The sequence below is a fragment of the Ranitomeya variabilis genome, chromosome 1 (genome assembly GCF_051348905.1).
Source record: "Ranitomeya variabilis isolate aRanVar5 chromosome 1, aRanVar5.hap1, whole genome shotgun sequence".
NCBI lineage: Eukaryota > Metazoa > Chordata > Amphibia > Anura > Dendrobatidae > Ranitomeya > Ranitomeya variabilis.
The window spans coordinates 775,296,638-775,313,774 of record NC_135232.1 but is presented as its reverse complement, the minus strand read 5'-3'; the positions used below and the strand labels follow the sequence as shown (position 1 = coordinate 775,313,774).

General features: G+C 46.2%; 1 protein-coding gene across 1 annotated transcript in view; it reads left to right on the top strand.

The window, feature by feature from the left end:
* Positions 1-17,137, top strand: part of LOC143784099 (disintegrin and metalloproteinase domain-containing protein 10-like) — a 276,865-nt gene that overhangs the window by 246,594 nt on the left and 13,134 nt on the right. The window contains exon 13 of the mRNA XM_077271955.1: positions 10,447-10,546. Within this exon, the coding sequence (XP_077128070.1) occupies positions 10,447-10,546 (100 nt within the window). The remainder of the gene's footprint in view (positions 1-10,446; positions 10,547-17,137) is intronic.

The window sequence follows — 17,137 nt, the reverse complement described above, 5'->3', positions numbered from 1 at the left end:
CATACATGAAGACTAATTTCCAAACAGTCTTGTTTACTGATAAGTGTTGAGCAACCCTGGATGGTCCAGATGAATGGAGTAGTGGATGGTTGGTGGATGGCCGCCATGTCCCAACAAGGCTGCAATGTCAGCGAGGAGGTGGAGGAGTCATGTTTTGGGCCAGAATCATGGGAAACAGCTGGTAAGGCCCTTTAAGATTCCTAAAGGTGTGAAAATGACCTCTGCAAAGTATATAGAGTTTCTGACTGACAACTTTCTTCTATGGTCTAAAAAGCAGAAACGTGCCTTCAGGAGCAAAATCATCTTCATGCTGACAATGCCCATCTCATGCTGCAAAGAATACCTCATTGGCTGCTATGGGCATAATAGGAGATAAACTCATGGTGTGGCCACCGTCTTCCCCTGACCTCAACCCTACAGAGAACCTTTAGAGGATCATCAAGCAAAAGATCTATGAGGGTGGGAGGCAGTTCACATCCAAACAGCAGCTCTGGGAGGCTATTCCAACTTCATGCAAAGAAATACAAGCAGAAACTCTCCAAAAACTCACAAGTTCAATGGATGCAAGAATTGTGAAGGTGACATCAAAGAAGGGTCCTATGTTAACATGTAACTTGGCCTGTTGGGATGTTTTGGCGTTAAATAGCTTTTTTGTTCAGTGAATGTGACCTCCTAATGCTGCAAATTTCACAAATGAGCATTTTCAGTTCTTTAAAACATATCAAATGTTTAGAAATTCTACTGTGCATAATAATTTGGAACAGTGCATTTTGAGTTTTTCTTCATTTTGGAGATTATACTGTTATCATTGGGAGGTTTTTTCAATAAAATTCGATGTATAATCTAACAGGTGATGACTTTTATTGGACTGACTGTCATTTGCACCGACCATTTAGGAAAATCTGATAAAAATGTAATTTGCATAATAATTTGGAACATAGTGTAGTATATTGCCCAGCCATGTAGTATATTGCCCAGCCACGTAGTATATTGCCCAGCCACATAGTATATTGCCCAGCCACATAGTATATTGCCCAGTAACGTAGTATATTACCCAGCCACGTAGTATATTGCCCAGCCACATAGTATATTGCCCAGCCACGTATGTACAGGTTAAAAAATAAACATACTCACCTTCGGATCCGAGGGCCCCTTGTAGTTCTAACATACTCACCATTCTCGTCGCTGCTCCTCAGCGTCCCGTCTCTCCGCCTCCTGGGATCCAACGGCGCTGTGCCGATGGGCGCGAAATCTTCCGTTCCTAGCGAGACCGCTAGGTCTTCTGGGTAATTTCGCAAAGCATCGCTGGGAAAGGAAGATGGTGGCAGGCGTGAGCGGACAACGGAGGGTGAGTATAGCAGGGTTTTTTTTAACATTACTTTTTTTACTATTGATGCCGCATAGGCAGCATCAATAGTAAAAGGTTGGGGACACACAGGGTTAATAGCGGTGGTAACGGAGTGCGTTACCCGTGGCACAGTGCGGTCCGTTACCGCCGGCATTAACCCTGTGTTAGCAGTGACCGGAGGGGAGTATGGACCGGAGCGCCGGGGACACTGCGGGGAGTATGGACCGGAGCGCCGGGGACACTGTGGGGAGTATGGAGCGGAGCGCTGGGGACAGTGACTGCGGGGAGCATGGACCGGAGCGTCGGGGACACTGCGGGGAATATGGAGCGGAGTGCCGGGGGACAGTGACTGCGGGGAGTATGGACCGGAGCGCCGGGGACACTGCGGGGAATATGGAGCGGAGCTCCGGGGACACTGACTGCGGGGAGCGGAGATAATGGAGCGAATCGCCGGGGACACTGCGGGGAGTAAGGAGCGGCCATTTTCTTCCAGACTGTGCCTGTAGCTGATTGGTCGTGGCAGCCATGACAGGCAGCTGGCGAGACCAATCAGCGAATGAATAACCGTGACAGAAGGACAGACAGACGGAAGTGACCCTTAGACAATTATATATACATATATATAGATACTTATATATAGACTTTTACAAACAGGTGCACAGAAGTATGGTAATACACATAGGTGAGAGTAAGTCTGTACACATTTTGCCGTCCCTCTGGCAGGTGCATTCTTCCATCTCCAGCAGCTCCATCCTGGGGGTCTTCAGTCCTCCATCAGCACTTACTGGCCAGATCTCCAGCTCTCGCCAGTCCTCCTGCCTCTTCACTACCTCTGATAGCTGCAGTGTTCTCCCCGTAGTCAGTGGATCTGAGACTTCTTCCTCCTGAGAAGTTCTGTCAGGTGCCTGACCCATGTGAACATCGGCCATCACATCACCCTCCCCTCCCCCGTAGCCACTTACCACCCCTGTACTGAGGGGGCTTTACTGGGCTGCACTGGCCACTCTTCAGCATTCACACTGCAGCTCCTGCATCTGAATGGGCCAGTGGCGCAGTTTTCCAATAAAGCCCCCTCAGTACAGGAGGTGGAGGTCGCTACAGGGGGATTGATGTGATCTCTCGTGAACATTGATCAGGCAGTTCAGCTGTCAGAACTGCTCAGGAGGCAGCAGAGGTGACAGATGTACTGACCGCTCAGAGGCAGCAGAGGTGACAGATGTACTGACTGCTCAGGAGGCAGCAGAGGTGACAGATGTACTGACTGCTCAGGAGGCAGCAGAGGTGACAGATGTACTGACTGCTCAGGAGGCAGCAGAGGTGACAGATGTACTGACTGCTCAGGAGGCAGCAGAGGTGACAGATGTACTGACTGCTCAGGAGGCAGCAGAGGTGACAGATGTACTGACTGCTCAGGAGGCAGCAGAGGTGACAGATGTACTGACTGCTCAGGAGGCAGCAGAGGTGACAGATGTACTGACTGCTCAGGAGGCAGCAGAGGTGACAGATGTACTGACTGCTCAGGAGGCAGCAGAGGTGACAGATGTACTGACTGCTCAGGAGGCAGCAGAGGTGACAGATGTACTGACTGCTCAGGAGGCAGCAGAGGTGACAGATGTACTGACTGCTCAGGAGGCAGCAGAGGTGACAGATGTACTGACTGCTCAGAGGCAGCAGAGGTGACAGATGTACTGACTGCTCAGGAGGCAGCAGAGGTGACAGATGTACTGACTGCTCAGGAGGCAGCAGAGGTGACAGATGTACTGACTGCTCAGGAGGCAGCAGAGGTGACAGATGTACTGACTGCTCAGGAGGCAGCAGAGGTGACAGATGTACTGACTGCTCAGAGGCAGCAGAGGTGACAGATGTACTGACTGCTCAGGAGGCAGCAGAGGTGACAGATGTACTGACTGCTCAGGAGGCAGCAGAGGTGACAGATGTACTGACTGCTCAGGAGGCAGCAGAGGTGACAGATGTACTGACCGCTCAGAGGCAGCAGAGGTGACAGATGTACTGACCGCTCAGGAGGCAGCAGAGGTGACAGATGTACTGACTGCTCAGGAGGCAGCAGAGGTGACAGATGTACTGACTGCTCAGGAGGCAGCAGAGGTGACAGATGTACTGACTGCTCAGGAGGCAGCAGAGGTGACAGATGTACTGACTGCTCAGGAGGCAGCAGAGGTGACAGATGTACTGACTGCTCAGGAGGCAGCAGAGGTGACAGATGTACTGACTGCTCAGGAGGCAGCAGAGGTGACAGATGTACTGACTGCTCAGGAGGCAGCAGAGGTGACAGATGTACTGACTGCTCAGGAGGCAGCAGAGGTGACAGATGTACTGACTGCTCAGGAGGCAGCAGAGGTGACAGATGTACTGACTGCTCAGGAGGCAGCAGAGGTGACAGATGTACTGACTGCTCAGGAGGCAGCAGAGGTGACAGATGTACTGACTGCTCAGGAGGCAGTAGAGGTGACAGATGTACTGACTGCTCAGGAGGCAGTAGAGGTGACAGATGTACTGACTGCTCAGGAGGCAGCAGAGGTGACAGATGTACTGACTGCTCAGGAGGCAGCAGAGGTGACAGATGTACTGACTGCTCAGGAGGCAGCAGAGGTGACAGATGTACTGACCGCTCAGAGGCAGCAGAGGTGACAGATGTACTGACTGCTCAGGAGGCAGCAGAGGTGACAGATGTACTGACTGCTCAGGAGGCAGCAGAGGTGACAGATGTACTGACTGCTCAGGAGGCAGCAGAGGTGACAGATGTACTGACTGCTCAGGAGGCAGCAGAGGTGACAGATGTACTGACTGCTCAGGAGGCAGTAGAGGTGACAGATGTACTGACTGCTCAGGAGGCAGTAGAGGTGACAGATGTACTGACTGCTCAGGAGGCAGTAGAGGTGACAGATGTACTGACTGCTCAGGAGGCAGTAGAGGTGACAGATGTACTGACTGCTCAGAGGCTGCTCCCAGCAGCAGTCAGAGGCAGTGAGGAGGAGGCAGGAGACAGGACTGGCTGAGATCAGCCATACTTACCAGGAAGAGAAGCTGGGGGCGTGTCCAAGGATCTGGGGCGTGTCCAGTGATCCCGGGGGCGTGTCCAGTGATCCCGGGGGCGTGTCCAGTGATCCCGGGGGGCGTGTCCAGGGATCCCGGGCTCCTTCATCATATCAAAGAGCCAGCGGCAGCATCAACTCAGAGGAGAGGAAGAGGCCCCTCTCTGACAGCAAAAGACTCGGGTACGGCCCCTTCCTCTCCTCTGAGTTGATGCTGCCGCTGGCTCTTTGAGAGAGTAAGATATTTGAGCAGCTGATCGGGCCCCCTGTCCTCCTGGGCCCCTGTGCAGCTGCACAGGCTGAACATGCGGTGTGTCCGCCCATGTGTGATTTTGATTCAGTAGGAAACTTCCGTCTTCTTCTCTTTCTACCTGTATTCCTAGATATTGTTTTACATTTCCCAAGTCTTTGATTTCGAAATGTTGCTTCAGGATTTTTAGAATGTTTTCGTTATCCCTTTCTTGTTCAAAACAAATCAAAATGTCGTCTACATATATGAGTATATAAATCCATCTATTAATCAGCCTTTTTGTGTATAAGCATGGATCAGCTTTGCTTCTTTGAAATTTTTCATTTGTAAGTACTTCCGTGATTTTGTCATTCCACGCTTTAGCTGCTTGCTTTAAACCATATATGCTTTTCTGTAGTTTACAAACTTTGTTTGGATTTCTTTCATCTTTAATCCTGGAGGTTGTTCCATATAAATGTCTTCTGTTAAATCTCCATTCAGAAAAGCTGTCTTTACATCCAGATGTCTCAGTTGCATCTGTTTCATTGCTGCAACTGTAAGTAAAGTTCTTATTGTAGTGTGTTTGACAACTGGAGCAAATGTCTCATCATAGTCTTCTCCATATTTTTGAGAATACCCTTTAGCTACGAGTCTTGCTCGGTATCTTTCAGCTGTGCCATCTGTTTGGTATTTAACTTTAAAAATCCATTTACATCCTATGGTTTTTCTTCCTTCTGGTAAATCTGTTAGTGTCCATGTATTTGAATCTTGCATGGATTTAATTTCTGTTTCTGTTGCTTCTATCCATTTATTAGCTTCTTCTACAGGATAGATATGTCTTCCCAAGAGGTAGGCTCATAGATTTTTCTTGTGCTTGTCTTGTATGAGAGACGTTTTGGTGGTTTTCCTTTGTTCTCTCTCATTGAACGCTTTGGTTCAGTGTCTGTTTGTAGTTGTGATTCTTCATTTTCAGTATTTTGTTCTTCATTAATTTCTGCTTTTCTCATCAGATATTTCTTCAGTTGTGTCACTATTGGTTTTCTCATTTTTTGTTTCAACTGAAATCATAATGTCTTCATTTAAATCTTCAATGAATGTCACACTGTTACTCACCAGTTGTGAATTCCATTCTCGGGCTCCCTCCTGTGGTCGAGAATGGTACTTTGGTGAGTTCTGTCCTTGGACACCCTCTGGTGGCTTTGAGTGGAACTGCTGATCTTTGAGGTTGGCTTTCTCAGCTGCCTCGTTTATTGCTGCTGCTGGCTTCCCTATTTAACTCTGCCCAGGTCGTTAGTCCATGCCAGCTGTCAATGTCTCAGTACTGGTTCAGATCTCTCTTGGAATTCTCAGATGACCTGACTACTCCAGCAGAAGCTAAGTCCTTGCTAGTCATTTGCTGTTCATTGGTTTTTTGAATATATTTTTCAGTACATGCTATGTTTCAGTCCAGCCTGCTATTATGATATTTCCTTGCTAGCTGGAAGCTCTGGGGGTGCAGAGCTGCACCTCCATACCGTGAGTCGGTGTGGAGGTCTTTTTGCACACTCTGCGTGGTTTTTGTAGTTTTTTATACTGACCGCATAGTTCCCTTTCCTATCCTCTGTCTTTCTAGAGAAGATTCGGCCTCCTTTGCTAAAATCTGTTTCATTCCTGTGTTTGTCACTTCCCTCTTAACTCACAGTTAATATTTGTGGGGGGCTGCCTTTACTTTGGGGAATTTCTCTGAGGCAAGGTAGGCTGCTATTTCTATCTTTAGGGGTAGATAGCTATTAGGCTGTGAAGAGGCGTCTAGGGAGAGTTAGGTATGCTCCTCGGCTATTTCTAGTGTGTCAATATATAGAAAAAACGAGGCAGCACTCCATCTTTGCAGTGTTAGACGTGCAGGATTTTAATCAACCCACTGGTCTGGGCAACGTTTCGGCTCAAACTGAGCCTTTCTCAAGCCATTGCGGTCAGTAGAGTTACCACTTCCTCAGAGCTTGTCCCAGGTTTTCAGTTTTAACCATCAGGTCACTTCGTGTGCTCCTAACCACCAGGTCATAACACTCACCGTAACTCTGTATGTTTTGGGATCTAGGATTCTGTATCCTTTGCAATTTTCTCTATATCCAACAAATATTCCTTCCATGGATCTGTTTTGAAGTTTGGAACGTTTTTCTGTTGGAATGAATTTAAAAACGTTACATCCAAAAACTTTTAAATGATTGACACTTGGTTTCATACCTTGCCACAGTTCATATGGAGTTTTCGTCAGTTTTCTGGAAAAAAAGTCGGTTCTGTAGATATGTAGCTGTCATTGCTGCATCACCTCAATATTTCTCTGGTAGTTTGGAATACGTCAGCATACATCTTATCATTTCTGTTAGAGTTCTGTTTTTTCTTTCTGCTACTCCATTTTGTTCAGGTGTGTATGGAACCGTTTTCTGGTGTTTTATTCCATTTGTAGTCTTCTATTCTGTGACCTGTAAATTCACCTCCATTATCACTTCTGATGACAATTGGCTTCCTTTGAAATTTGTTACTTGATCTTGTTACATAGTCTACAAGTTTATCAAAAACTTCACTTTTGTTTTTAATTAAGTATGTGACTGTGTATCTTGAGTAATCGTCTGTAAAAGTCAACATGTATCTATTGCCTCCTGATGTAGTCACTTTCATGGGTCCACATACGTCAGTATGCACCAAATCAAGTGGTCTTTCGCTTTTCATCTCACTTTCTTTTGGAATAGATATCCTTGTGGCTTTGGATTTTATACAACATTCACATCTTATGGTAATTGAGCAATCTGATAGCTTTAAATCTTTTGTCAATTCTTTTCTCTGTAGTTCCCTTATACTGTCAGGGTGTCTATGTCCTAGACGTCTATGCCACATGTGAATACAGTTTTTGTGATCATGTGTACATACCTTCATCTGTTCCTTTGGTGTGTCAAAATGATATAATTGTTCATCTGCCTTGACTTTGGTTATCACCTTGTTTCCTGCAATAATTGCACACTCAGGGTATGTGCACACGTCAGGATTTCTTGCAGAAATTTCCTGAAGAAAACCGGAAATTTTCTGCAAGAAATCCGCATTTTTTTTTTTGCGTTTTTTTCCCGTTTTTTTCGCTTTTTTTTTTAGCATTTTGCAAGCGAAATTAGCTTGCAGAATGCAAAGTTTTCCAAGCGATCTGTAGCATCGCTTGGAAAACTGACTGACAGGTTGGTCACACTTGTCAAACATAGTGTTTGACAAGTGTGACCAACTTTTTACTATAGATGCTGCCTATGCAGCATCAATAGTAAAAGATAGAATGTTTAAAAATAATAAAAAAAATAAAAAAAATGGTTATACTCACCTGCAGACAGCTGATCTCCTCAGCGGCGTCCGTTCCTATAGATGGTGTGTGTGTGCAGGACCTTCGATGACGTCGCGGTCACGTGAGCGGTCACATGAGCCGTCAAGCGACCAATCACAAGACCGCTACGTCATCGCAGGTCCTTCACACACACCATCTATAGGAACGGAAGCGGCAACATGCACCGCTGAGAGGCGGGAAGACTCCGGGGCCATCGAAGGTGTGTATATCACTATTTTTTATTTTAATTCTTTTTTTTTTACCAATTATATGGTGCCCAGTCCGTGGAGGAGAGTCTCCTCTCCTCCACCCTGGGTACCAACCGCACATAATCTGCTTACTCCCCGCATGGTGGGCACAGCCCCATGTGGAAAGTAAGCAGATCAATGCATTCCTAGGTGTGCGAAATCCCCGCAATTCCACAAATTTAATGAACATGTTGCTTTTTTTCCGCGATGCGATTTTTTCGCGGAAAGAAATGCAGCATTTGCACTAGAAATGCAGAATACACTGTAAATAATAGGAGGCATATGTAAGCTTTTTTTTGCGTTTTTATCACGTTTTTATAACGAAAAAACGGGAAAAATACTGAACGTGTGCACATGGCCTCATTGTCTTTTAATTTCACTGTAAGTCCTTTTGCTGTTAAACGTTTCACAGATAATAATCCGCCTTCCAATTTTGGAACATACAACACATCCTGTACAAGTATCTTTGAATCTTGCCCGAACTTGTTTGAACAATTTAGCATACCTTGTCCGATACCTTCTGCGGATATTTTGCTTCCATCTGCAAGATACTATGCTGGGAGATCGTTGGTCGATGGGAATGATCAGGACCTTTTTTTGGTCGCTGATCACCCGCTGTCATCGCTGGATCGGCGTGTGTGACGCTGATCCAGCAATGTGTTCACATGTAACCAGGGTAAATATCGGGTTACTAAGTGCAGGGCCATGCTTAGTACCCCGATATTTACCCTGGTTACCATTGTAAAAGTTTAAAAAAAAAACAGTACATACTCACATTCTGATGTCTGTCACATCCCCCGGCGTCCACAGGGTTGACTGTGTCAGCGCCTGCCGTAAAGCAGAGCACAGCGGTGACGTCACCGCTGTGCTCTGCTTTACGGCCGGCGCTGACACATTCAGTGCAGGGAAGCTCTCGGCAGCAGCGCGTGCATTACCAGTGCTCCTGCCGAAATCAGTTTTAACCCTGTGGACGCCGGGGGACGTGACAGACTTCAGAATGTGAGTATGCACTGTTTTTTTTTTAACTTTTACAATGGTAACCAGGGTAAATATCGGGTTACTAAGCGCGGCCCTGCACTTAGTAACACTTAGAAACTTAGTAGCACTTAGAAACTGTCTTCAACGATGCCGAAGTCCCCCTGCAGCACCCGGGTAACCAGGGTAAACATCGGGTTACTAAGTGCAGGGCCGCGCTTAGTAACCCGATATTTACCCTGGTTACCATTGTAAAAGCAAAAAAAAATCAGTACATACTCACATTCTGATGTCTGTCATGTCCCCCGGCGTCCACAGGGTTACACGCTGCTGCTCAGAGCTTCCTGCACTGAATGTGTCAGTGCCAACACTAAAGCAGAGCACAGCTGTGATGTCACCACTGTTACTACCGGCGCTGACACATTCAGTGCAGGAAGATCTGGGCAGCAGCGTGTAACCCTGTGGACGCCGGGGGACGTGACAGACATCAGAATGTGAGTATGTACTGTTTTTTTTTTAACTTTTACAATGGTAACCAGGGTAAATATCGGGTTACTAAGCGCGGCCCTGTGCTTAGTAACCCGATATTTACCCTGGTTACAAGTGAACACATCGCTGGATCGGCGTCACACACGCCGATCCAGCGATGACAGCGGGTGATCAGCGACGAAATAAAGTTCTGGACTTCTAGCTTAGACCAGCGATATCACAGCGGGATCCAGATCGCTGCTGCGTGTCAAACACAACGAGATCGCTATCCAGGATGCTGCAACGTCACGGATCGTCGTCGTTCTGGCTGCAAAGTCGCTTAGTGTGAAGGTACCTTTAAAAAAAAAAATAGCTGGGCTTGCCAGACTTAGCTGTAACTGTGGTGGAGATGGCAGACGGTGCTATGTAAACTATGTATATTGTATTGTATGATCTCTTTATCTTTTTTTGTAGAAAGTATCTGCCTGTTAGCCTCAATAATGTAATTGTGATTATAATGCTTGCCATATGTCCCAAGTCAAACAGCTCATTTTCCCACAATGTATAAGTGCTGATGATTCTACTGAAGCTAAATATCTGCAATATATTTTAAGCTCAAACTATATCTTCTGCATAGACTAAAAATTTGTCACTGTCCACAGATAAAATCTTTTATGGCCACAAGCAAATCATGGCTGAATTGTAATAGTTTTCAAATTAAATTGGGATTCAAAAAGCAAGAACTGTGTTGTGCATTAAAGCACATTTTTCTTTTTTCTTTTCAGATGTGCCGCCAATCAGTGTGCATGAAATATGGTTTAGAGCAATGTGATTGCAATACCCAATCACTGTATATAAAATGCCATCTCTGCTGTCAAAGACCAGGTAAGAACAAACATGTTTCAAGAATGGATCTGCTTGGGCCAATATAAAGCGATTGAAATTTTGGAATCTTCGCAAAATTGTGATTTTTCTTTGTCAACCGGATAAAAATAATAATTATTAATTTGAAAAATATTTAGATCTTTCAGAAGTTTTTAGAACCACACTTTTGTAATGAATGGATAAGAAATTCTTGGATGGGTGCTTTTCTTCTTTGGCTCTGATTTTCTTGGCTCTCGTTTAGAGAATTAAATAATGCCGTTTTTTCTGGTCCAGTCTAAAAGACAGTAGCAACCTTAGTGTGTATGATCGGAAGTGCAGAGACTTTCAATCATGTGCAGTGTGTTTCTCTGAAGCCAGGACACATACACCCGGCTTCAGAGGATCAATGATGAGCAGGGAAGAAGCCGCGCACATACTCAAGGTAAGTATAGCGCATGCGATGTCACCGGCGCTTGTAAGTTATGTTATCACGACACAGGGGAGTGATAGCATGCTTTATGGCCTGACTAGTCTGGGGATACTAATGCCCCCTCAACTAGTCAAAACCCTCATTTACATATCTTAAACGGACTTTAGACATACTTTTTCTAAAGATCTGCTTACAGTGGGGAAAACAAGTATTTAGTCAGCCACAAATTGTGCAAGTTCTCCCACTTAAAAAGATGAGAGAGGCCTGTAATTGACATCATAGGTAGACCACAACTGTGAGAGTCGAAATGAGAAAACAAATCCAGAACATCACCTTGTCTGATGTGGCAAGATTTATTTTGCAAATTATGGTGGAAAATAAGTATTTGGTCACCTAAAAACATGCAAGATTTCTGGCTCTAACAGGCTTGTAACTTCTTCTTAAAGAGGCTCCTCTGTCCTCCACTCATTACCTGTTTGAACTTGTTATCAGTATAAAAGACACCTGTCCACAACCTCAAACAGTCACACTCCAAACTCCACTATGGTGAAGACCAAAGAGCTGTTGAAGGACACCAGAAACAAAATTGTAGCCCTTTACCAGGCTGGGAAGACTGAATCTGCAATAGGCAAGCAGCGTGGTGTGATGAATTCAACTGTGGGAGCAATAATAAGAAAATGGAAGACATACAAGACCACTGATAATCTCCCTTGATCTGGGGCTCCACGCAAGATCTCACCCCATGGGGTCAAAATTATCACAAGAACGGTGAGCAAAAATAGCAGAACCACACTGGGGGACCTAGTGAATTACCTGCATAGAGCTGGGACCACCATAAGAAAGGCTACCATCAGTAACACACTATGCCACCATGGACTCAGATCCTGCTACTTCAGGCCCGTCTGAAGTTTGCTAGAGAGCATTTGGATTATCCAGAAGAGTATTGGGAGAATGTCATATGGTCTGATGAAACCAAAGTAGAACTGTTTGGTAGAAAAAAAACTCGTTGTGTTTGGAGGAGACAGAATGCTGAGATGCATTCAAAGAACACCATACCTACTGTGAAGCATGGGGGTGGCAACATCATGATTTGGGGCTGTTTCTCTGCAAAAGGACCAGGACGACTGATCCGTGTACATGAAAGAATGAATGGGACCATGTATCGTGAGATTTTGAGTGCAAACCTCCTTCCATCAGCAAAGGCATTAAGGATGAAACGTGGATGGGTCTTTCAGCATGATAATGATCCCAAGCACACCGCCAGGGCAATGAAGGAGTGGCTTCGTAAGAAGAATATGAAGGTCCTGGCGTGGCCTAGACAGTCTCCAGATCTCAACCCCATAGAAAACTTTTGGAGGTAGTTGAAAGTCCATGTTGCCCAGCGACAGGCCCAAAGCATCACTGCTCTAGAGTAGATCTGCATGGAGGAATGGCCCAACATTCCACCAACGTTTGACCTCTGTCATTGCCAACAAAGGATATATAACAAAATATTGAGATTAACTTGTGTTAATGACCAAATACTTATTTTCCACCATAATTTGCAAAATAAATCTTGCCAAAATAGACAAGGTGATTTTCTGGATTTGTTTTCTCATTTTGACTTTCATAGTTGTGGTCTACCTATTATGTTAATTACAGGCCTCTCTCATCTTTTCAAGTGAGACAACTTGCACAATTGGTGGCTGACTAAATACTTTTTGTCCCCACTGTATGTATGTAATATAACAGAGGGACTGTTATGCAGTGTTTCTACATATGCAAACGCAACTGCTGGTCTGGTGGTTTTGGGGGCACAGAGGACCTGACAGGTTCTCTTTAAATACACTATGTGCACAATTATTATTCAAGTGAATATTTTGTCCTTTTAAGTCCTCTTTTTCTCAGAAGAGGCAATTTGCATATTTTGTTTTTGTAATTTTGATGCATATTCTCTAAGTCAAAGCTTAAAGGGGTTGTCCACTACTTTCAATTAACCCCCCTATGTATCCCCCCGGGGCCCCTGATGATTTGTGTAAAAACCTTCTTTAGCCGTTTTCGCCTGTGAGCGGCGCTATGCTGGTGCCTGAGTCCGGGTCACGTGACCTCCAGGCTTCAGCCGCCGCTCATTTCCGCCGACGTCACGTCAATTTCCAGACTCTGGAAATTGACGTGACGTCAGTAGCAGGCGTGTCCCCAGGCTCCACAGAGAGCAGTCACTCAAAGAGTGACTGGGCTGTGGACGGGGCTGAGGCTGCCTGCGGGGCCGTGCTGGGGGCGGGCGGGGCTAGGCAGGGATGTGCGGGCGGGCGCCGGTGCTGTGCGGTCCCGGTGCTGTGCGGTCCCCGGTGCTGTGCGGTCCCGGTCCCCGGCGCTGTGCGGTCCCGGGCGCCGGTGCTGTGCGGTCCCGGTCCCCGGCGATGTGCGGTCGTCCCGGTCCCCGGCGCTGTGCGGACCGGTATGTGCTGGGGGGTGGTGTGTGTGTGTGTGTGTGTGTGTGTGTGTGTGTGTGTCTCTGTGTGCAGGCATCGTCCGATGGGACAACAAGTCCCATCGGGCTCTGCCTGCTACAGTGGCAGTGAGTGACACATTAGCCAATGATGGGACAGTAGTAGTCCCATCATCCGGCTAATGTGTTGAATGTAAAAAAAAAAAAAAAAATACACATATACAGTACATACATACATACATACATACATACATACATACAACACAAGACATGCGACGACACTCACCATGCGACGCCATGCGACAACATGCACCATGCGGCGACATGCACCATTCAACGACACGCAACATGCGCCAATGCGACGGCATGCGACATGCGCCATGCAATGACATGCGCCATGCGACGACATGCGCCATGCTATGACATGCGCCATGCGATGACATGCGCCATGCGACAACATGCGACATGCAGCATGCGACGACATGCACCATGCAACGACATGCACCATGCAACGACACTCACCATGCGGCAACATGCACCATGCGACGGCATGCGACATGTACCATGCAATGACATGCGCCATGCGACGACATGGGACGACATGCGCCATGCGATGACATGCGCCATGCGACAACATGCGACATGCAGCATGCGATGACATGCGCCATGCAACAACATGTGACATGCAGCATGCGACGACATGCGCCATGCAACTACATGCACCATGCGACGACATGCGCCATGCGACGACATGCGGCATGCGACGACATGCGCATACAGTACATACATACAGAACATACAGACATACAGTACATACATACATTACATACATACATACATACATACAGACATACAGTACATTAAACATAGATTACATACTCACCATCACTTGTCACTTTGATCCCCGAAGCCATTGTCATCTGTAAAAAATATTAAAATAATAAACAAACACTATACTCCCTGATCCGCAGAAATCCAATTAAAACGAGTGTCCCTCGACGATCTCCCGTGGAGAGCTGGAGCATCTGCTGATGCAACCACTCACCAGGGGCTCCAGGAAGACAATGAGGGGAGGAAGGTATCCTTCCACAATGTATTCCCCACAATGTATTCCTACGCCCCTGTGAGAAAATAGTCCCTAGTCTCACTTTATGGCATGCTGTATGAGAAAGTTCCCACGCAGCTTTTTGCCATAAAGTGAGACCAGTGAACTTTAGTAACCTCAGTGATGCACTGCAGGAGCCATTGCCTCCTGTCAGTGTGTCACTGAGGGTCCTATAGAGCGGTGACATCATTCCTAACCCTAACCGTAAACGTGACAGAAATACGTGGCACTTTAATACGTGACACTGAAATACGTGGCACGTGGCACTTACATACGTGGCACTTAAATCCGTGGCACTTAAATCCGTGGCACTGAAATACGTGGCACTGAAATACGTGGCACTTATATACGTGGCACTTTTATACGTGGCACTTACATACGTGGCACTTATATACGTGGCACTTACATACGTGGCACTTATATACGTGGCACTTACATACGTGGCACTTACATACGTGGCACTTATATACGTGGCACTTATATACGTGGCACTTATATACGTGGCACTGAAATACGTGGCACTTACATAGGTGGCACTTAAATCCGTGGCACTGAAATACGTGTCACGTGGTACTTAAATACGTGGCACTTACATACGTGGCACTTACATACGTGGCACTTACATACGTGGCACTTACATACATGGCACTTACATACGTGGCACTTACATACGTGGCACTGAAATACGTGGCACTGAAATATTGTGGCACTATGTCAGAAAATGTTCATTAAACGGTTAGGGGTGAGGTTAGGGGTAGGGTTAGGGTTTGGATCCCTTTATCACCCTGATGGTGGTGGGTGGTGTTTCAGTGTTTTTTTCAGTTTTTTTCTATAAAAACGCATGCGTTTTTAACGCAAACAAACGCATGTGCTTAAAAACGCATGCGTTTACATAGACAGCAATGCATTTTTTTGCCGCAAATAAACGCATGCGTTTTTTTGCGGCAAAAAAACTATGAAACTGAGCTGTGAAATGATGAATCCGGCCTTGGAATCCGTTTTTTCATGCAGGTTTCCATTCAAATCATGCACATTTTCCGTTTATTTACTTATTTCCAAAAACGGCATTAAAACCGCGCATAAACCGCACCAAAAAAAGCATCAAAACTGCACCAAAAACTGCATCAAAACTGCACCAAAAACTGCATCAAAACCTGGTGCAGTTTTGCAGTTTTGGTGCAGTTTGCAGTTTTGGTGCGGTATTGATGCAGTTTTTGGTGCGGTTTTGATGCAGTTCTTGGTGCGGTTTTGATGCAGTTCTTAGTGTGGTTTTGGTGTGGTTTTGATGGAGTTTTTGGTGCGATTTTGGTGCGGTTTTTGCGCAGTTTTGATGCAGTTTTTGGTGCAGTGTTGATGCAATTATGGTGCGGTTTTGATGCGATTTTTTTCAGTTTTGATGCATTTTTTACGCAGTTTTTTGCACGGTTTTGATGCATTTTTTAATTCGCTTTTGTTGCGGTTTTTGCACGGTTTTTAGGCGTTTTGGTGCGTTTTTGAAAGGTAAATAAAGATGTATTATTGAACAAAAAAAAAAGATTTGTGATGTCAGTATTGTCCAACCTCCTCTTTTACATTTGTCCAACCCACACTCCTTTAAACACACAGATAGACAGATAGATGATAGATGAAATGGATAGACAGATCTACATATAGATAGATCTATAGATGCATACATCTATCTATTCATATATCTATCTGTAGATGTGTCTGGATAGATATCTATTGATAGATGTATGGATAGCGTAGGGTGTGTGTCCACTGTCTGGATTACATCCGAATGAGCTGCAGATTGTATGCTGCGTACTTGTAGTTCCATCGGATGATGCCTGCACACACACCCCAAAAGACCCCCCCCCACAGCCCCGCACACATCCGAAGAGCCCACAGACATCGCACACACCTGAACAGTCCCGCACAGCGCAGCACACATCCGAACAGCCCGCAGACCCCGCCCGCCCACACATAGACGCACACCGTCACCGCCCACACACTTCCATCCTCCCGAGCTGCTGCGTTTCTCGGACCCACATCCGCAGCAAAACTGCAGATCTTTTTTACATCTGCGGTTTTGCGGCGGATGTGCCCGACTCAATGAAAGTCTAAGGCCATGTTCACACTTTGCGGTTTTTACCGCGGATCCACGGCGATTTTGATGCTGCGGGTCCGCAGCAGTTTCCATTGCGTTTACATTAACATATAAACCCTATGGAAACCGCAAACCGCTGTGCACATGCTGCCGGAAAAACCGCGCAGAAACGCAGCGGTTTAAAACCCGCAGCATGTCACTTCTTTGTGCAGAATCGCAGCAATTCTGCACCCATAGGAATGCATTGAACCGCTTACTTCCCGCATGGGGCTATGCCCATGATGCGGGAAGTAAGCAGGTCATGTGCGGTTGCTACCCGGGGTGGAGGAGAGGAGACTCTCCTCCAGGCCCTGGGAAGCATAAATAGTGTAAAAAAAAAGAATTAAAATAAAAAATGATGCTATACTCACCTCTCAGCGCTGCACGCGGCCGTCCGGTATCAGGGTTGGTGTGTGAGCAGGACCTGCGGTGACGTCGCGGTCACATGACCGTGATGACGCCTGGGTCACATGACCGTGACGTCACGAAGGTCCTTCTCTGCACAGCATCTTTGGAACTGGACC